This window comes from Myotis daubentonii, chromosome 11 (genome assembly GCF_963259705.1).
Source record: "Myotis daubentonii chromosome 11, mMyoDau2.1, whole genome shotgun sequence".
Lineage (NCBI taxonomy): Eukaryota > Metazoa > Chordata > Mammalia > Chiroptera > Vespertilionidae > Myotis > Myotis daubentonii.
In genome coordinates, this window is record NC_081850.1 from 76,503,655 (window position 1) to 76,520,900 (window position 17,246).

The 17,246-nt window shown below is 56.1% G+C and overlaps 1 protein-coding gene across 12 annotated transcripts; it reads right to left on the minus strand.

Annotated features, from left to right (window-relative positions):
• Positions 1-600: 600 nt before the first annotated feature.
• On the minus strand, positions 601-16,000 carry ST6GALNAC6 (ST6 N-acetylgalactosaminide alpha-2,6-sialyltransferase 6). Of its 12 annotated transcripts, XM_059658128.1 has the most exons (9): positions 15,851-15,999; positions 15,691-15,742; positions 10,435-10,619; positions 9,767-9,828; positions 8,835-8,925; positions 7,001-7,180; positions 6,039-6,445; positions 2,649-2,756; positions 601-1,964 (listed from the first exon to the last, which is right to left on the minus strand). In XM_059658128.1, the coding sequence occupies exons 3-9, from the start codon at positions 10,465-10,467 to the stop codon at positions 1,574-1,576; spliced, it is 1,272 nt and encodes a 423-aa protein (XP_059514111.1). In that variant the 5' UTR covers positions 10,468-10,619; positions 15,691-15,742; positions 15,851-15,999; the 3' UTR covers positions 601-1,573. The 12 variants fall into 12 exon arrangements, with proteins under 12 accessions (XP_059514111.1, XP_059514112.1, XP_059514113.1 ...); XM_059658129.1 differs by lacking the exon at positions 15,851-15,999 and having other exon boundaries at positions 15,691-15,817; XM_059658130.1 differs by lacking the exons at positions 15,691-15,742; positions 15,851-15,999 and adding an exon at positions 11,719-11,841.
• Between the last annotated feature and the right edge of the window lie 1,246 nt (positions 16,001-17,246).

Here is a 17,246-nt window from a genome sequence, read left to right on the forward strand (position 1 = left end):
TGGCTCCTGCCTGCTGGGCCTGCAGGAAACGTGGGCTCCCAGCCCTCAGCATCCCCAGGCCCTTGAGCCAACCTCTGACCCATCGCCTGCCCTCTCCTCCTGAACCCTGTCCGGCCTCCTCTCCTCCCCACCCCCACCCCCAGAAACTCTTGCCCCAAACTCTGCAGGACTCTTCCTCATCTCCCAGGCCTCAGAAGCATGTCACCCACCCGCAAGCCCTCTCCCAGCGTCTGCATCCTCGTCTTTGGAGCCCTGACTCCCGGGGTGACCTCCCTAGGGCCTGAGCTCCTTGGGAGCAGTGTGTGGTCCTGCAGCTGGGCTCGGAGAGGGCAAGTGACTTACCCAAGGTCGCAGAAGCAGGGGGAGGCAGGACTGGAAAAGCCAGATGGGTTTGGCTTGGGAACCCGCACCTTCCCATCCCCCTGAGCTGCCAGCTCTCCGCCCAAGCTGCAAAGTGCATGACTCACTGGCCAGCTGAAAAAGCTGGCTGTCCTGCTTGTGGGTGAGCTCCCCACCTGGAGGGCCTGGGCCCTGTCCCAAGGCGGCCCAGAGCCCAGGGCCAGAGAGCCTCGCTCGACGGGGACACACGGGAGCTGGAGCTGGAGCTCAAGTGCATTTATTCCTGTACAAATCATTACAAAACCAAGTCTGGGGGAGCCCCCCACTCCCCACCCCATGTGCAATGGCTTGTGCCGGCCTCCTCCTCCTCTACCTGGCCCCTCCCATTCCGCAACCTCCTCCAGGAAGCCCTCTGGTCTTCCCTTCCAGGTTCAGAAGAGCAAGGGGCAAACCCACCCCGCTGAGGCCCAGCACTAAAGTGCCTGATACAGAATGAGGGGGGACAGGACCCTGGCGACACAGCCCCCGGCCCCCCCGGAGAGCTTTCCCAGGCCCAGCTGGAGGGAGACTCAGATGGCTCCAGCAGCTGCAGGCAAAGGGGCTGCTTGAAACCTCAGTTGGGCTGGGGTCCCCCCGTCTCAGCCCCAAAGGCTCCTCCAACAGGTAGACAGCCTCACCGGGGAGAGTTTGCACAAAAATACCCTCATCTCCAGGAAGAGGTGGGGAAGGGGACCCCAGGCCCTAGGGGGCTGAGACCCCCAGCAAGGGGTGGTGGCTGGCGGGGCCCAGTGTTATGGAGGACGGACCCAAGGCAGTCGTGGGAGAGGTGGGAGGGGGTCGAAGACTCCACGTTAGAACCTGACACGGGCAGAAGGATGCCAGAGAGGGGGACAAGGGATTGTCCAAGGCCACTCAGGGCAGAGCCAAGACTGACACCGGCCCCCCACCTCCGGGACCCTCCAGCCCCCAGTTGCCCCAGCCTGACCTCCATTCACTTCCCACTCCTCATGCAACCTTTCTTTCTGGCTCTGGGAAGTGAGGGGCCAACACAAAGTTCCCAGGTCCTTGGAACAGGACCCCACTGTCCCAGCCAATAGGAAATGATTTGGGGACCATCCTGAGGCTCTGAACCAAAGCCTCATGGGAAAGGACATGTCCTTGGCCTCATATTACTCAGAAATACCCTGATTGACTGTGCTCAGACCCTGACTGGACAAGTTCCTGACACCCCTGATTAAGCACACAGAAGCCCAAATCCCTGATGGCCGAGAGATCTCCCAGGCCCTGACCGGCTGCAGGATACACCCTCTTCAAGGCCCTGATTGGCCAGAAGACACTCCAGCCAGCCTTCATCGGCCAGGAGATGGCCCTTGGTCGAGTGGCTGGGCCAAGAGCCACTTCTCTGGTGTCCCGTGTGAGGGCCCCACAGGCAGGGCGGCCTAGGTCCAGGAGGGGTGGGAGAAGGTGATCCCGTACAGCTGGGCCCAGGACGAGAAGACCCTCTTCTCGGTGATGAAGCGGTGGTGGTTGCCCTTGTGGCTGTGCTCATTCTGCACGTAGGTGACACACTCGTCTGGCCCCTTAGGCTCATAGTAGTGGTAGGGCATGCGCTGGAGGCGGGACCGCTGGCTGGGGCAGAGCAGAGGTGTCTGTGAGGGCAGAGTGGGCACTGGCGGGGCCCTTGCCCTTTCCCGCCCCTGACCTGCCATAGGACCTTAGTGGGGAAATACCTGCCCTTCCCTGGGCCTCAGTTTCCCCATCTGTAAAGTGGGTATAGGGTGGACTAGGTTTTTGACTTCCAAACTTCATTTTTAATGCTGTGGATCTTTTCATGTCCCTGAGAGGGTGGCAAAGCAGGGTAGAGGTAAAGGCTCTGGAACTTGACCCCCACCCTTTACTATTTGTGGGACCTGAGACCACTCACAAAACAACTTTCCTCGGTTTTCCTCACCTATGAAATAGGGAGAAGAACATACCTATCCCTTAGCATCACTGTGACGAGTGAATAATATGGTCATGCTTGGGGCATGGTCAGCAATCAATCAAGAACAGCTGTCACCTCTTGGGCTTTGCATATAGTAATAATAATAATAATAATAGTTATTATTAATACACAAACTCTGGACTGGCTGAGGTGTGTGTGGGGGGGGCGAGGGGGTTGGCGCTGAGGCAGCTCTAAGGAGCAGACATCTCTGCAGAGCAGCCTGACTACCATCAAACAGAGAATCTCAAAGGCCCCCCAGCCCAGATTTCCGGGCCCCCGGCTCCATCCCATGGCCGTGGCTGGGCACTGTCCTGGAGGGGCTCACCTGCAGTAGTCGGGGGGGACCATGCCATAGACGTGCACATGGTCACACAACTCCACCGCGATCACCATGGTAAACCAGCCCGTGCTCAACCACGAGTGGGACTTTTCCCTGGAGGCAGAGAGGGGGCGTGATGAGGGGCAGGCAGGCAGGGGTGAGGCGGGCAGGGAGGAACAGCCAACCGCCCAGTTTCACAGAACTCGTCCCCCTACTTCAGTCACCCCCATCCAGCCCACCGGGGGAGCACGGGTTTGCTGGCAGGGGGGCTGTCTGGGGAGAGGTGAGGGGTGTGGAGAGAGCTCCTTTGAGGGAAAGAGTAGGAACAAGGCAGAGTGGGAATAAAGTTCTGAGGACACTGGTCAGGCCTGGGTAGGCCAGGAGTGACCGTGACCACAGAGCATGCTAGCCGCAGCTGTGCCCATGCCAGGAGCAGACTCCCATGGGGAGACGAAGCAGACAGTCATGCTGGAGGGACAAGTTCAGAGCAAGGCATGAAGAAGTAGCTAAGAGCATAGAGCAGGGGTGGGCAAACTTTTTGACTCGAGGGCCACAATGGGTTCTTAAACTGGACCGGAGGGCCGGAACAAAAGCATGGATGAAGTGTTTGTGTGAACTAATATAAATTCAAAGTAAACATCATTACATAAAAGGGTACGGTCTTTTTTTTTTTAGTTTTATTCATTTCAAACGGGCCGGATCCGGCCCACGGGCCGTAGTTTGCCCACGGCTGGCCTAGAGCCATGCTGTCCACTACAGTGGCCACATGTGGGCACGTGTGAGCACTTGACTCGGGGTTGAGATGTGCTGTGAGTGTAAAACACACACTGGATTTCTTAGTGTGAAAAAAGAATGTGGAATGTGTTGCTGATAATGTTTTATACTGATTACATGTGAAGCTAAAAATTATTTTGCATCTACTTGGTTGAAGGTGGTTCTTTGAAAATAAAAGAAACCTCTCGCAAGACTGAAAAAAAAAAAGAGAGCCGAAACCGGTTTGGCTCAGGGGATAGAGTGTCGGCCTGCGGACTGAAAGGTCCCGGGTTTGATTCCGGTCAAGGGCATGTACCTGGGTTGCGGGCACATCCCCAGTAGGAGATGTGCAGGAGGCAGCTGATCGATGTTTCTAACTCTCTATCTCTCTCCCTTCCTCTCTGTAAAAAATCAATAAAATATATTTTAAAAAAAAGAGAGAGAGAGAAAAGACACAAATTACCAATATCAAAAATGAAAGATAACATCATCATAGACCCTGAAAACTTTAAAATAAAAAAGCCACAAAAAACAACTACATACGTGAAAACTTTCAGTGGTTCTCAACCTTCCTAATGCCGCGACCCTTTAATACAGCTCCTCATGTTGTGGTGACCCCCAACCATAAAATTATTTTCGTTGCTTCTTCATAACTGTAATGTTGCTACTGTTATGAAACGTAATATAAATATCTGATATGCAGGATGGATTTTCAGGGGTTGCGACCCACAGGTTGAGAACTGCTGACTTAGATGAAATGGGATGATTTCTTGAAAACAAACCAAAACTCACCGAAGATGAAATAAGTAACCTGAATATCCTATAACTATTAAGGAAACTGAATTCATAGTTTAAAATCTTCTGGGGGAAAAACAAAACAAAACACCACTCCAAGCCCAGATAGTCTCACTGGCAAATTCTATCAAACATTTAAAGAAGCAATGACACCAATTCTACACCATCTTTTCTGAAAAATAGAAGAGGAAACATTTCCCAATGCATTTATGAGGCCAGCACTACCCTGATACCAAGATCAGGCAAAGAATAGTACAAAATAAACCACAGACCAATATCTCTCATGTACACAGATACAAAAATCTCAACAAAATATTAGCAAATCCTATCCAGCAATATGTAAAAATACACCACTACCAGCTGGAGTTTATTCCAGAAACCAAGGCTAACTCAACATTTAAAAATCAATCAATATAATTCACCATATTAAAAGTCTTAAAAAAAATACAGTCTTTTTTAAAAAAAAGTCTTAATTGATGCAGAAAAATGTTTGATAAAATTCAATATCCAGTACTGATTTAAAAAAAAACAACAAAAAAACTCTTAGGAAACTAATACGCGAAGGGAATTTCCTCAACCTAATACTTGGCTGGCACCTGTCCTTGCCTGTCTCACCCTGGAAGAGGTGAATATAGGTTCAAAAACCCATAGCCAGCCTCATATTCAATGATGAAAGACTAAACGCTTTCCCTCTGAGACTGGGACTAAAGCAAGATGTCTACTCTTGTCACTTCCAATACATTTCAACGTTGTACTGAAAGTTCCTAGCCAGTGCAATAAGGCAAGAAAAGGAAATGAGGCACACAGATTAGAAAGGAAGGAGTAAAACTGTCCAATAAGTAAAGTTTAGCAGGATTACAGGATATAAGGTCACCACACAAAAATCATATTTCTAAATATTAGCAAGAATCATTGGGAACCAACATTTTAAAAAATGTCATTTACGTTAGTTCCAAAATTTTAAATATTTAGGTATAAATCAAACAAAATATGTACAGGATCTATATTATATGTTGGACATATTGAGTTAAATAAAATATATTGAAAATAATTTCAGCCACAGCTGGTTTTGCTCAATGGTTAGAGTGTTGGCCCATGGACTGAAGGGTCTCGGGTTTGATTCATGGTCAAGGGTATATATCTCGGTTGCGGGTTTGATCCCTGACCCAGTCAGGGCGCGTGTGGGAGGCAACCACTCAATGTGTCTCTCTCATATTGATGTTTTTTCCTCTCTCTCCCCTTTCTCCCTCCCTTCCACTCTCTCTCTCTAAAGATCAATGGAAAAAATATCCTGATGAGGCTCAAAAAAAAAAAAATAATAGTTTCACCTGTTTCTTTTTACCTTTTTAATGTGGTTACTATAAAAATTTTAATTATGTATGTGGCTTGCATTATATTTCTATTGGATGGCACTAGCCTAGCTTACCTAAAGCAGGACTGGAAATGATGGATATTTAGAATAGAGCATGCTGGGAGCAACGGTGTGCCTAAAGCAAGAAGTGCCAGGAATAGCCAATACTTTCCAGGAGGCACGCTCCGGGGAGCTCTCCTAGAAAGATGCTAGAAATGACTGTGCAATCTTAGAGAAGAGCATGCTGGGAACCCTTCTTCCCTCAGAACAGTGGGTGCTGGGAGAAAGCCCTCCTGGGAAGATGGGGTCATGCAGAGCATGTTGGAAATGACTCGTGCTAAACACGAAGAGAACTCCCCCAGGAAACCTGACCAGAGGTGGCCGAGAAGTGACCACAGCCTCAGAGCAGCGCTTGCTGGGAGCGACAGGCCCTCTGCACAGAGCATGCTGACGAAGAGCAGAGGGCTGGCCAGAGGGGGCAGGCAGAAGGCTGGTACCTGTCCTTGCCTGTCTCACCCCGGAAGAGGTCATCAAATTGGCGCATGCGGCCGGGAGAGACGGCGTAGGCCTCCATGTTGGGGAACACCAGGCCTGCCCTCTGGATGATGCGCACAAGGCTGCCCTGGGGCTTCTGCATCTTGTTCGGGGGCCCCCAGAAGATGAACACGGTTTCGGGGGTCCGGTTGACAAACTCCTGGGGCCTCTTCAGGACACGGTAGACACTGGAATGGGCCACCACGCGGAAGGTGGTCTTGTTGCCCACATCTGCTGAGTAGCCCGTGGTGGGCGCGTCATTCATGCGGATTGTGCACTCAGCCCGCTCAATCTCAGGACCCAGCTTGGTGCCCAGCAGGTGGCTGGAGCTGGTGACAATCACACACTGGTGGCACCGGGAGGGCAGTGTCTGGGGGGAGCAAGGAAAGTCAACACTTGTCACAACCACTCTCGGCGCCAGGCCCTGGGCTCTGTACAGTCAGGCCGCCAGGAGGCCAAAATAATTATGCCCATTTTAAAGACAGAGAAACTGACGCCCATTCATTGAACAAACATTCATAGCAAGCTGGCTAATGGTCAAGTACGCAGGACAGAGCAACCAGCAAAAGAGACCCCACTCCTGCCTTCGAGAACTCATGGTTGGCCTGGATGGTGTGGCTCAGTGGTTGAGCATCCACCCACAAACCAGGAGGTCATGGTTTGATTCCCGGTCAGGGCACATATCCAGGTTGCGGGTTCGATCTCCAGTAGGGGGTGTGGAGGAGGCAGCTGGTCCATGATGTTCACTCATCATTGTTTCTGTCTCTTCCTCTCCCGTCCTCTCTGAATCAGAGCCTTGACTCCCAGGGCCCACCCTTTCCTTTAGGAGGGATGGCGAGAGTGGAGAGAAAAGGAGGAGGGAGCAGGGGTGGCAGGCAACGGGGAGGACCAGCTCCTGGGGAGTTTCCCAAAGTGGCGGCCCTACCTTGTTGCCGAGAATGGGGACATAGCCATCGGTGATGCTCCACTTCTTGAGGTTGATAGGCCTGCGACTGCGGCCGCGCAGGGAGCCATAATGGAAGACCTCGTTGGCACTGTTGGAGCTGTAGAGGATGAGGATGGTGATGAGAGCAAAGAGGATCACGAACACTGCTGACCGCTGCTCCTGAGAGGGGAGAGGACTGGTGAGGTCCCAGCGACCGTGCAGGCTCGGCGCCCTGCCTCATTATCACCTGCAACACCTGGCTAACGCCTGCTCCTCACCCCAAACACTACCTCCTCCAGGAAGGCCTCCCGCAGCCCCCTGAGCACGGATCACGCTGCCATGAGTTCCGCGGCGGGGACTGGGTCAGTCTCGCTCCCCACTGCTTCCCAGCTGTCAGGGTGGGGACCGGAGCATAGAAGGTTCTCAGAAGGAGGGTCTGCCGGATTGGACTGTATGTGGGGGTCAGAAGGCTTCCTCCAGCTGGGAGGATGCTGGGAGACAGATGGGATAGTCAAATGAGAGGACCCAGGCCTTCCCCACACAGCAACTCTCCATACATGTTCATCATTCCTTTACCCGTGGAGGGGATCTGCTCAGGGACTGGGCTGCCTGGGTAGAGAGTGCACCACCGTGGGGATGACAGGGCAGGAAGGTCATATCCAAACTGCCCACGGGAAGCCATCTGTGCGGGTCTGCAAGGCTCGCTGGGCCTGTGGAGCCCTCTGTGCTGGTTATCGTGTATTGTTTCTCAGCTCCAAGTTCACCCACCCTTTTTGGCAGCTCTGTGAGAATGGATCTGGGCTCTTGGTTTTTTCTTGCCAGCTCACTGCATGTTAAGCTTTGTCGGGAGAGGGCGCTGGAGAGACACTGCAGGAAGAAAGGCCTTGACCTCCTGCTTCTGATGCTCTGCCTTCTTAGGCACGTGCTTATCTCCAGCGCCAACCAGCAGGCCTGCTAGGAAGCCAGCAGCCACCAGATTCCTCCAGAACCTGCCGTACCTGCCCTCAGGCAGTTCTGATCCTGCTGTGATCACAACCTCTCCAGAGTGGAGCTCAGTCAGTCACCCAACCACCTGCAACATCCAGAGACCAGCAGCTCCCTCCCTGGAGCAGTTCTGTATGGAGGCTGGGTGCCTCCTGGGTGGACTTGTGATAACGTCACCAGTAGGGCACCACACTGGGTTCTCTGCTATCCAGTGGCCCATAGCTGTGCCCTCCCCAGGAGGCCTGGATCTCAGCCCTGGGGCTGGTGGCTGCTCCTTGTACCTGCTATTCCTGTATTCCTTAGAGTTCCAATCCCTCATTACTCCTGCCCGATTATAGTTAATAACTCTTTACATTAAAATTACTATGTGGATTCTCTCTGCCGACTGGACCCAGACTGATACGCCCACATCACCCTGCCCCCAACCCTCAGGCTCTGCCAAGGCTCTGCTGCAGTGAATTCTCGGGAGGGGGTATGCAGGACCAGGCATATCGCAGGTGCTCAGGAAAGCATGAATGCGTGGATGATGGGGACACCCTCAGAAGGATGCTCACAACATTCTGTCACTTTTGACTGACCTCTGCCCCCTCCCCCAGACTCCCACTCACCTCTACCTTCCCCCCTGACCCCTGCACAGCATTCCAAGTCACCTTGGACCTGGGCCCAGAAAGGCAGGAGTTTGCCCAAAGCCACACAGATCAGTAGTCCAGCAGGGCTCAAACCAGGGCCTCCCGGGCATCAGCCTCATCTAGGCAAGGAAGAGAGACTTGTGGTGGCTTGGTCCTTAGAAACCCATCTCACTGAGAGAAGTAAGAGGTTCAGATGGAGTAAGAAATGAAGACGGACTTACTTTGTTGCTACTCATCTCTCTCCGGCGTCTGCTGAGGGGCAGGAGCCAGCGTCCTGCACGTGGCCCAGGGGGCAGGGATGTGGGCTCACACCTGCAAGTCACAGAAAGGGTTATGGCCTGAGTGCCCTCCCGGAGGTCCAGCTGGTCAAAGGCTACACCTTCCCTACCACCCCTGCCAGCTCTCCTACCTACCCCTGACTTCAAGACTCAGGGCTGTATCCATTTTGCAGATGGAGACACTACAGCCCCAAAGGGCAGAAAACTGCTTGAGGTCACAGGGCCGCGTGGTGGCAGAACCCTGACTCTCTTCCTGCCCTCTCAGCAGGGTCCTCTCCTTACCCTGGCTTTCCTAGGCAGCTGGCTCCCATGCTGGGGGCCTGCCCCCCATCCAGCAGAAACCCCTACTCTAAACCCTGCTTCAGGTCCCCGGGGCCTTGGAATAAAGCAACATTTCTTGTGGGTCCCAAACTCCTCTGCACCTGCACCCTTCCAGGTCTTGCATAAACTGTCTGCAACACCCTCCAGCACCCTGCTCACGCCCACTCATCCTCCAAGCCCAAGGTGGGCCGGGAACTTCCCCTAGTGTCACCGCCCCAGGAGGCTGAGAGCTCTCACAGATCCTCACTCACATCCTCTGCTGTGCGGCCAAGAGCCCTGAGAGGATGGGTGCCAGAGGATGGCTGTATGATTTCATTCATTAACGGGAAGATCTTAGGGGTTAAGGACACAGACTCATCTGTCAACTGGCGACAATCACTGCCCCACCCTGAGGGTGTGTGGGATCCTCAGGGGACAAGGCACCCTTGGGCAGCCCTTCCTTCCTGCCCCCGCCTCAGAGGCCTCTGCTGTGAGGGAACACGCCCAGGTCTGCTCCTCGCTTCCCCGCCGGCACCCCGCCCCTCCTTGCAGGACCCAGATCTCAATGTCCCCACCTGTCAATCGGAAACAAGTACTTGTGTCCAGCCGCCTCCAGCTGATTCAAGTCCAGACGGCTCTGAGGCTGGCAGAGTGCAAAGGGAGAAGCTGGGGGCTCGGGGATCCCCAGCTCCGTCCTCCCTTCCACGGCCTCCCAGCTCCCGCCACCATCTCCGCCCCCTGACCTAGCTGCTGTTTACTCCTACACCGCCACCAGGAATAGCCAGAGAACCTCCGGCCAAACACACCACGATGCTCCTGATTGGCTAAGCCCTGGCTCCGCCCACGACCTAACCCGGCCTCGATCTGCCACGCCCCCTCTGACCCCCACCCCCGCCTGCCTCCGGGCCGGGTTTCAGGTTTCGGGGTTTCTCCCAGGCCGGCCCTCAGAGCCAGTCAGGGAGGCCGGGGACTCTCACCAGGTACAGATCAGGAAACGGAGGCTCATCAGAAGGGAAGAGTGGCCTGTCCTTCGACTCAGAGCCCATTAGATAGAGCAAAAGGTGGGAGTCCAGAATTCCAGGGTCGCCCCCATCAGTCAGTCGCCTCTGGCATTCCAGGCCCTTCATGGCCTCTGCGCTGAGCCTCCTCCCTCACTATCCTTTCCTTCAGATGCCCCTGGCTCCAGACACTCTAGAGCACTCCAGGTCCCAGACGCACACCCCCGCCCCCCCAATCTTCCCACCTTTGCCTGAGCTGTGCCCTCGGCCAGGACCATGGTCCCCTGGTCAGCCCCGTCACAATCCTGCTCTGGAGGAGGCCATGGTCAATACAGCATCTCAGGTTCAAGTGTGAATCCCGGTTCCACCACTTACAGGCTGCGAGGCCTTAGGGCAAGCCATGTACCTCTCTGAGCCTCAGTTTCCTCATCTGTGAAATGGGAGGCAGAAGAGCAGGTAACTCAAGGGGATGTTGGGAGGATTCAAGCCCGAGTGGCAAGGGAGGCACGGGGCTGGCAGGGGCTGGGTCCATGCCAGCGGCCGTTCGGCCGGCGGTGATTCATTGTTCGAGGCCTGGCTCACGGAGTTTGTCAGCAAAACATCCCCTCTCCTCTGACCCCGGGCCCAGCGACTTCACTCTTCTAACAGGGGTGTATACAGGAGCCAGCGAAGCGTCACCCACTTACTCACTCTGCATGGCAGGGGCTCTCACCCCCCAATTCAGAGAGGAGACTGGGGTTCAGAGAGGCAAAGTGCCTGGCCGGGCTGTCTCCAGGGAGCAGCCCAGGGCTGCGGTGGACGGGTCTCCCTCAAGGATACCCAGGGCTGGAATGGGCCAGAGGCCCCCGAGTGTGTGCCCAGCTCCGGCCTGGACCGGGAGGCCTGCTGGGGAGCGCTGGCTGGGCTGGGAAGACGGCCGCCCGGGGCACGGGCCGGCGTGGACTCAGACCCAAGGCGGGCCCTGCAGGAGGGCTGCGTCCTCAGGGTGAGCGCGGGGACCACACCCTGCCCTCTGTTTGGGGGCTTTGCCTGCCCAGCTTGGGGAGTCCTCCCCCAGGGTCGGGGCGCCCCCACGAGCAGCGTGGGAGGAGGGCTCCGAGGAGAAGGGGGAGGGGCACCTAATTCCCGGTCGGGGGAGCTCCGTGCCCGCGGGTCCACCTGGGGTGGGGGCGACTCATCCTCTGCACCCCCTGGCGCTGACCCACCAACTCCCGCACTCCGGGGGGTCCAGAGCCCAAGGCCCGACTGGGGGAGGTGGGCGGCCGGGTCCCCGAGCTCCAGGGGGTGGACAGAGGCAGGAGGCCCCGCGAACCCCGCCACAGCCCTTGGGCACCAGGACCGGGACCTCCGGGCACGGGTGCCTAGAGAGTGGGTCTCGGGCCCCCCGGGCCCCCGCACCATCACCCCATCCCCCGGGGCTCCGGCTCCCCCCGGGCGCAGGCCGTGCCCCCTCCCGCTGCCCGCCCCCGCGGCGCCCGCTCACCTCCCCCGGGGAGCGCCCGGCCCCCCGCGGCCCCCGAGCCCCTCACATGGCGCCGGGGCTGAGCGCCGGGTCCGGGATCCCCTCTCCTCCGGCCGCCCAGGCCCCGCCGCAGCCTCGCCCGCCGGGTCCTAGCGCCGCCGCTCGCGCTCGGCTCAGGCCCGCGAGGCGCACGGAGCCGCGAGGGGGCGGTCTGGCTCCTCCTCCGGGCGGCGCCCGAGCGAAGGGTGAGGGGCGGGCGACCCTGGGGCGCGGGCCAAGCGAGCGAGGCCTCGCTTTCCCCTCCGGGCCGCGTAGTGGCCATAAAAATAGCCTCCCCGCCTTGGCGATCTCACTTTATTGTCACCACGACCGAAACGGGGAAACTGAGTCCCAGCGCACGCTGCGCTTGGGAGCAGCTGCGTTTCCCGCTGGGCTCGCTTACCCAGGGCCTCGGGAGGCCTGCACCCCGTGATCACCCTGAGTGAGCTCAGGGTCCACCTTGGGTTCCAGTGCAGCTCTGCCGCCCTCTCTGCGTTAGCCTTGGCGCTTCACTCCCCCTTCCCCGGCCTGCCGCTGGGGTACAGGGAGAACCACCCCCTCGAGGGTGTTGTCAGGATTAAAAATGTGATGACTTCCTATGATTACCATCATTTTACGTGACAGTGAAAAAGAGCCAGGAGCCATGATAGGGGCCTATGGGATAGAGGCGCAGGCCTGCTGAAATGAGTGATGTGGATCAATAGGTACTGACAAGAGTTGGCCAGGATGCGCAGAAGATGTTTAAGTGAAGAAAGCAAGTCAAAGAGCTGCATCTCTATAATCCCCTTTGGAAAACAACGGAGTACAAACATATCCTGGAGAAATTCTTGCCTATGTCAACAACAAAGTTCATTAGCAGCATTGCTTGAAATGATACTAAACTGGAAACAGCCCATATAGCTGTCAGCAGCAGAATGGAATTTTCCTACCTGACGGTACTTTCACGGTGTGGAATATTAAACAGCAGGGGGAAATGAATGAGCTACGATTACAAGGATGAATCTGAGAGACATAAGGAATGAAAAAGACACGTCTCCGAAGACAAATGAGCTCCACGATATATTGTTTGAGCGTATAGCCGGCAGCAGGCCACTCCTCATAGCCAGGGACAGGAGAGAGCTTTTGCCTATCAGAGTGATTAGAGTTTTCAAAGCAAAAGTCAAGAACACAGTTGTCTGCTGGGGAGGCAGAGATGTGGGAGAGGGGAGGAGACACTGGGGGGTGGACTTCTATAAAGGTCTGGTCTTTAAGTGGGACATGGGTTCGAGAGGTTCATTATACTATGCTTTATAACTTACAGGTATGATAAATGCTGTCATTGTGCACCGCCGTATTTTAAAAGAAAGATAAGAGAAATGAAAATAGGGAAATACCTTTTGCCTATCACAGTGATGAAGGTGTTAATAGTAGTTATTTCTGGAATGGTGAGATTAGGAGCTGCTTTTTTCTCTCTCTCTCTCTTTTGGCTTAACTATATTTTCCAAAAATTTTAAGATAATGGTTACACAATGGTTATACTGAAAACTTATTTTTTAATTTATAAAAAATAAACTGCATCCCAACCAGCATAGCTCAGGGGTTGAGCATCAACCTATGAACCAGGAGGTCACGGTTCGATTCCCGGTCAGGGCACATGCCCAGCTTGCGGGCTCCATTCCCAGTTGGGAGAGCCTGCAGGAGGCAGCCAATCAATGATTCTCTCTCATCATTGATGTTTCTATCTCTCCCTCTCCTTTCTTCTCTGAAATCAATAAAAATATATTAAAAAGAAACTGCATATATAGTATGATTCCTTTTTTAAAAAAACAAAACACATCCGGAGATGTGCATGTGCTTGTAAATGCACATAGAAGCTATCTGGGACAATCTAAGCAGGACTACTGGCCGTAGTTTCCCCTGGGGAGCGGATTCGGGGTGGGATGGGTGGGTGCTACCTTCACTCTCTGCTTTATAAACTTCCAGGTCGTTTGCATTGGACTAATTTGATGAGTTAATATCACTTTGTTTTTAATTAAAACAAAAGGGGGCGGGGCAAGGTCCAGAGTCCAGGCTCTGGAGACATGGCCACTAGGCAGTGGGCACAAGAGGAGAGGGCTAAGGGTTCAAGGCTTCCTGTCCCTCTGGTGTCACTTCCAACTGCTTCCTGAGCCTCAGCCCATCCCTGGCCCTGCTTGGCTGCCTGCCGGCATGGAAAACCACAGAGCAGGGGCCAGGGCTGGCAGGCAGGAAGCCTAATGAACCGACTGCTGGGGCTCAGAAAAGGGGGAGCCCCTTGCCAGAGGTCACCCGGCAGGCTGGAGGCTGGCTAGGGTGGGGCATCCTGTGGTCAGCCCTTCTCCCTGACCCACACCAATGGCCTCTGGAAATGAGGGTGCAGCAGCCCAGCTCCTGGACCAAACCCGGACCTGGAGCTCCCCCCTCAGGCCTGCCATGTCTCGGGACCCAGGCTCGCGCCAAGAGGCTCTGTGGTGGGGGCTGGCTCACCTTTCCCGGGCCTTGAGGAATAGAGTGAAGAAATAAAATGGAGCCACTCTAGTCAGGCTGCTAAATTACTGAAATCAAGTAGGTTGAGGTATGAGGAAATGGTTCTATTCTTGCTTTTACTGGGAATTTAAGCGTTTAAGTCCTGCATCAATGCCTGTACATACACGGAACCTCCCGACAGCCGTCTGCTTGTGCCCGAAGGATAAGGAAAGGATGCCATGGACCCAGACCAGCATGGTGAGCGCCAGCCACAGAGGATCACACCTGGCACTGCCAGCCTGAGATGCAGGAGTGCTTTCTCTCCGGAGTGGACTTGTTACTGAAGGACCCTCAGCTTTCCTTCCTTCCTCGGAACACTCTGGCTATGGCCTAACTGTCTTCCCAGTTTGCAAGCCCTAAGGCTCTTGAATAACCAATTCTTATCACTTATTTCTAGCCAAAGCCTCCAAACTCTTTTTGAGTTCGCCCGGCAGCCCAAGAACAATAACAACCACTTCAATAACGACAAGGATCAGAAAACATCAGCTCCCACGCGTCACGTGCTTTCCCCTGTGACAGCACTTTGCGAACAAACCCCCTGAATCCTTCATGCAGCCTGTGAGCTGGGCGCTGCCGGTACCACCACTCTCGGGAGAAGCGAGGCTCAGAGTGTGCACGGGTCCGGGGATGACTAACCACAAGCCGTTCCGCTCTGCAGCGCCAGGCCTGCCCTCGCCCAGGCCGGGGACTTCACGGATGGGTGGCTGTGGTCACTCCTGGGGTGCCCCCACCCTGAGCCGCTCCCCATGGCCTCGGTTTCAGCCCTTCCTGCCTCAGGGTGGGGATCCCAGGCGTGACCTCCCTTCTTGGCACTCAGCAATCTGTGCGGTTAGGATTTTCCCCTCCCACGGGGTCCCGGAAAGAGTCCTCAGAGACCTCAGCTGCCACCCTCGCTCTCACTTTACACAGACGGAAACCAGGACCCATGGAGGGAACAGGACTTGCCCCAAACTCCCCACTGGGTTCTGGGCGGAGCCAGGGGAGGAGCCGCTCTCCTCAGGTTGCTAACTTACTTACTAAAATCAAGTAGGTTGAGGTATGAGGAAATGGTTCTATTCTTGCTTTACTGGGAATTTAAGCTTTTAAGTCCTGCATCAATGCCTGTACATACACGGAACCTCCAGACAGCCCTCAGCTTATGCCCGAAGGATAAGGAAAGGATGGCCATGGACCCAGACCACCCGACGCCCAGAGGCAGTGGACTGCAGTCTCTCCCTCCAAAGACGCGAGAGAGCCGCGGGGCGAGGGCCCGCACACAGCAGCTGCTCCACAGCTCTTGTTCCCAAGCCCTAGGGCAGTGCCTGGTTCTTCAGGGGCAGAGATGGGAGCCGGCAGACTGGCCCAGGTGCCCTGGACATGGGTACGGACCAGAACCTGCGAGAACCAAGTCCCTTTCCGCTCCTGGCGAGAGGTTTGGTGAGAGTTCCTGGCCTGGCCCTAAGTTCCTACCTGGACACCTCCAGGCTGTGAGGCTCACCTGGCTTCCCCTCTGGCCCCAGGAGGAGGAAGTAGAGGTCCCAGCTGGCCTGCTGAGGGGACAAAGGAGCCAGGATGTGGACAGAGGCCCGAAGAGGGGCTGCACACCAGGGTGCTCCCACCACACTCCTCAGAGCTGGGAGGCTCCTGCCCCAACTCACCCCCGGAAGCTGCAGGAGCTGCAGTGGAGGGAAGCGGGTCCCCAGCGAGCCCTCTGCAGGCTGGCGGCCACCAGGCTGTCCAGGAGCCACCGGGAAGAAGTGTTCCTGGAGGAAGTAGCTGGGGTGGCTCCTGCCAGGTCACAAAGCCCAGAAATACATGTTACTTGGACCAACCCAGCAGTACACACCCGCCTGGGGGCAGAGCCAGGACAGAGGCGCCTCTGTCCCTGCACCCGAGGGTGAAGCCAGTGTATTCCAGGGGAGGGAGTGGGAGGAGGCGACCGCCTGGGAGGGGGTCAGTTTGAGTCCATCAGGACCAGTGGCCCTGGGCCCTGGAGCCCAAGGACGAGGCTGTGAGCAGGGGGATTGATGGCAGGGGGGGTCCTCACACCCATCTGTCACCACCAAGGACGATGGGTGAGCAAGGCGACCCCCACATATCAAATGTCAGCCCTGGGACAGCCACCTCCCTGAATTCATACTGGGAGGGAAGGGCGGCTTTTGTACGACGAGGAAACAGGCCCAGAGAGAGGCACTAATCCGCCAGGATCCCACGGCGGGAAGCAGCGCCAGAATGAGGTAGGTCTGACTCCAGAGGCCTCCCTCTGCGCCCAGTTCCTCCACCAGCCCCCTGCCTGCCAGGCCACAACCCCCCTTCCTGCTGCCCGACACCTGCCCAGACCCCACCGCTGCCAGGCCAGCAGCTGTGGTCCAGCTGCCAGCCTGCCCCTCCCACCACAGAGCCTCCTCTCCCCCAGCTCAGGGCTCTCTGCCCTCCGCCCTCCTCCCACGCTTGCAGGGCCTTCTGGGCCTGCCGGGCACTGGGCAGGGGGAGGCAGGCACAAAGGGCCAGATGCCAGGCCTGCAGCCTCTCTTGAGAAGGTCACCCACACTCCCTCGCACAACCAGCTGCAGAATTTGTGGGGCCCGGTACAAACGAAAACATGCCGCTCCTTGTTAAAAACACACACAACTCAGTGGAACTTCAGGTCGGCAGCGGCAGCTAAACCAGCGCAGGGCCCTCCGGTCACATCCCATGAGGAGGCGACTCCTGGAACTGAAGCTGGAGCCCGGGCTCCATCCCAGCTGGTCCTCCATTAGCCAGTCTCCCGGTCTCCGATGAAGGAAGGTGGGAGGGAAGGAGGGAGGGGTGTGAAGCCCTGTGGCCCCTTCCAGCCCCTTGGTTCAGGGCCCAGACGTCCGGCTCAGTTCTCAGACCCGGGGCTCCATCCTGGCTTCACCTGCTCTGTGAAGTGGCTCCCAGGGCCCCTCTGCCAGGTGGCTGCACGCCTTTGCTAGCTGTTTGCTGGTGGGCAGGCTCTCGCCACATCCCAGGTGAGGGGAGTGAAGCTCGGAGAAGGCAAGCCTCGGGCCTGCCCCTCCCACCCTCCCAGCC